At 55.4% G+C, this 3,448-nt stretch overlaps 1 protein-coding gene across 1 annotated transcript; it reads right to left on the reverse strand.

Annotated features, from left to right (window-relative positions):
- Positions 1 to 417: 417 nt before the first annotated feature.
- Positions 418 to 2,386, reverse strand: ADRB3 (adrenoceptor beta 3; the record flags this gene model as incomplete). The annotated part of the gene is made up of 3 exons (XM_081269833.1): positions 418 to 532; positions 727 to 787; positions 1,194 to 2,386. 2 exons carry the CDS (start codon positions 2,384 to 2,386, stop codon positions 748 to 750), a joined length of 1,233 nt encoding a protein of 410 aa, XP_081125959.1. The 3' UTR covers positions 418 to 532; positions 727 to 747.
- Positions 2,387 to 3,448: the final 1,062 nt, after the last annotated feature.

Raw genomic sequence — 3,448 nt, forward strand, 5'->3', positions numbered from 1 at the left:
GTCTAATGTCAGAGACATTGGTGTGCCAAGAGACATTGGTGTGCCAAGAGACATTGATGTGCCGAGAGCCATAGAGCAGGAACCAGGGACAAAACCCTAACCCTAACCCTCTTCTAGCCTGGTCACAGAACCTAGAGAACACCCATGGTTTTTCTGGGTCTGGGCAGCAGCAGGAATGGAGCTAGAGTGCTCTCTTTGCCCTACACACACCACACACAAGTGAGCCAGGTGATGTGCACCCTGTCATAGCCATGGGGCTGCTCTCTGGGCAGCTGGTGCAGGCAGCCTGTCATTCTGGCTGCTGAGGTAGTAGTGGGATGAGGTTTAGAAAACTTCCCTCAGAGAGAGAGAGAAGATGGTGAAAACCCCCTTGGTTTAAGGAACCCCCTTCCCATTCCATAGCCCAGTCGGCAGGTTCTGGAAAGTAGTTCTACAGCTGGGGCACTCCTTAGGGCTCATTCTGAACAGAGACCAGAGACTTTCCAAAGGTTCTGCATCCACGGAATTGTTTCTTAAAACTCCTCAGGAAGCCCTGAAAAATGGAGATAACATATTTTGGGTAAAGGCTGACTGGGGGAATGGGGCACTGAAGGGAAGGGATAGCTCCCACAGGGACCCTGGAAAGCATATTTTATTACACACATGGGGGACCACTATGTTACAAAAATCCCATCCCCCAATTGCAGCCCAGTCTTTGAAGGGGGTGGGGCACAAATTTCTACTTACAGGTTCCTCCTGCGCTGTCCTTCATATTCGAAGTGCATTCTCGCCTTCATAGCCTTCAAACCTTTGAGAGAAATCAACTGAGGACCAGGGGTGGAGAGGGCCACTAGTTTTCCATGCAAGTCTGAGCCAGTTATAATGATGGCCGGAAATCTGGGCGCCCAAAGAACTGAGCTAGAAAGCCGACCACGGGGAGGAGAGGCCTCGGAACACAGCTATTCTTTTCTGTGGCACATCCTAGAATGAAGAACCACCCACCACCTGCCCCTCTTTTGCTTCAGCCCTTGTGGTTGGATCCAGGAAAGGAAAGGACCTTGGTCCCCTTTTGGTTCCCTACTCTGTTCGCTCTTCTTTCAAGGCAGAGACCCTCCCAGAGACCCATTTCCTTCTACCAAACCCTAAACTCAGAAATGAAGATGCCGTGTACTTTCTGACTCTAAACTGCCTGTCCCTCGGCCCTGATTACCTACCTGTTGAGCGGTGAACGTGGCCTGGACTCCACGGGGCTGGCCCCGGCCGCTGGAGAGCTCAAGGGATGGCGGGCTGGGGAGGCAGTGGCCCGGGTCTCCTCTGGACGGCAGCCGCTGCAGCGGCACAGAAGACGGCGGAAAGCGCTGCGAAAGTCCGGACTACGACAGTAGATCAGTGGGTTGAAGGCAGAGTTGGCATAGCCTAGCCAGTTAAGGGCGAGGAAAGCCGGGTCAGGAACTAGAGAGGGTCCCCCTAGGGCGCGCAACACGTTAGCCAGAAAGAAGGGCAACCAGCACAGAGTGAAGGTGCCCATGATGAGACCCAAGGTGCGCAGGGCCCGGTGCTCCCGGAGAGGCAGAAGCCGCGCGGGCCGCCGACCGCCGGAGGGCACTTGAGTCGAAGCGCACGTCCCCGAGGTGACAGGGTACCGAGAGTGCGACAGAGCCGACGGAGACTCCTCCGGCGGGAAGCGGCCCAGCTCCCGGCGCAGCAAGCGCAGTTGGCGCTTGGCCACCACGAAAACTCGTGCGTAGACGAAGAGCATCACCAGAAGCGGAAGGTAAAAGGAGACTGAGGAGGAGAGCAGCGCGTAGGGCATGTTGGAGGCGAAGGAACAGCAGAGCGGATTGGAGTGGCAACGCTGCGCCTCGGCGTCCGCCCCTACGCGCCACCACTGGCTCATGATCGGCGCAAAGGACACCGCGGCGGACACCACCCACACCAGGACCACGGCCGCTCCAGCACGGCGCTTGGTGACTAGTGCACTATAACGCAGTGGGTTGGTCACGGCCAGGTAGCGGTCCACAGCCAAGGCGCACAGGGTTTCGATGCTGGCCGTCACGCATAGCACGTCCACCGAGGTCCATAGCTCGCAACCAGTCGCGCCCAAGGGCCAGTGGCCAGTCAGCGCCAAAGTAGCCCCTGGCGGCACTACCAGGAGTCCCACCACCAAGTCGGCTGCGGCCAACGAAGTGACGAACACGTTGGTCATGGTCTGGAGTCTCGGCGTCCGGGCGATGGCCACGATTACCAACAGGTTACCTCCCACAGTGGCCAGCGCCAACAGCGCCCCAGCCAATGCCGCAGCCCAAGGTACCCCTGACAGCCCACTCGTGTTGGCCGTGTTGGGTACAAGGGTAGGGGCGTCTGGCCACAAGGCCACGGAGCCGTTCCCGTGAGGCCACGGAGCCATCTCCGCGTCGCGAGTGGAGCAGGAGAGAGAGGGAGGGAGGGGCTCTCCCCGTCCCCTGGTTCAGGGGAGGGAGCAGCAGAACATGGGAGCGACTCCCCCAGCCTGGGCCATCTTCCGTAGTTGACAGGGATGAGACCGGTCAGCCTCCCCCCACCACTACCACACCCCCACTCCCTTGTTGCGAGAGCTCAGGGGTGGGGGGAGGTGTGGCCGTGCTTAAAGGGGCAGCGACCAATAGTTTCTAAGGGAGAGGCCTCAGGGACAAAGTGAAGGGTGGAAGGGAAGACCTGCCACAGGGTGTCCATTCTTGCCATAGGCCAGGAGCAACACTGGGAGAAAGTAAAAAAGAACCCTCCCACCTCCAACCCTTAAGGAGTCAGAGGAAAAGATGACTTTCCCAAGGCAAGCAGAGTAGCCTGTCATCTACTTGGGTGCCTCCGCTAAAGTGTTTGTATCGTTTTGTGGTGCTGGGGATGGAACCCAGGGCTTCCCGCATGCAGGCCAATGCTCAGCCACTGAGCTATATCCTCAGCCCACCTAAGGTATTTTATTTTATTTTCAAAATTTATTTACTGTTTTTGGTACTGGGAATTTAATCCAGGGGCACTCTACCACTGACATACATCCCCAGCCCTAGCTGTTTATTTGTTTATTATTTTTGAGACAAGATGTCACTGAGTTTCAGACTGATGTCCAGCTTATGAGCCTCCTGCCTCAGTCTCCTGAATTGCTGAATGACAGGTGTGCACCACCACATCCTGCCTAAGGTATTTTAAATTAAGTAATAGAAGGCAGCCCATACCTCCTGTCCTCTCCCAAGACCTCAAGCCATGATGAGATTTATCACTTTCCCTTTCTGTTTTCACTTGCCTTCTCTTCCCTTCCAGTTTTCTGGGTTTTTATTTATATTTATTTTCCCCCCAGCTACTGAGGAAATTGCTATTTCAGGAGTCTTTCATTGCTTGCCCATTTTCATTTGGATTTGGTATTATATAGTTTGGGATGCTGAAGAGTTTTGATTCCTCAATCTTCCCTTACCTATACTGCCCCCTTCACATACCT

Source organism: Spermophilus citellus (assembly GCF_964194105.1).
Source record: "Spermophilus citellus genome assembly, chromosome: 16".
NCBI classification, from domain to species: domain Eukaryota; kingdom Metazoa; phylum Chordata; class Mammalia; order Rodentia; family Sciuridae; genus Spermophilus; species Spermophilus citellus.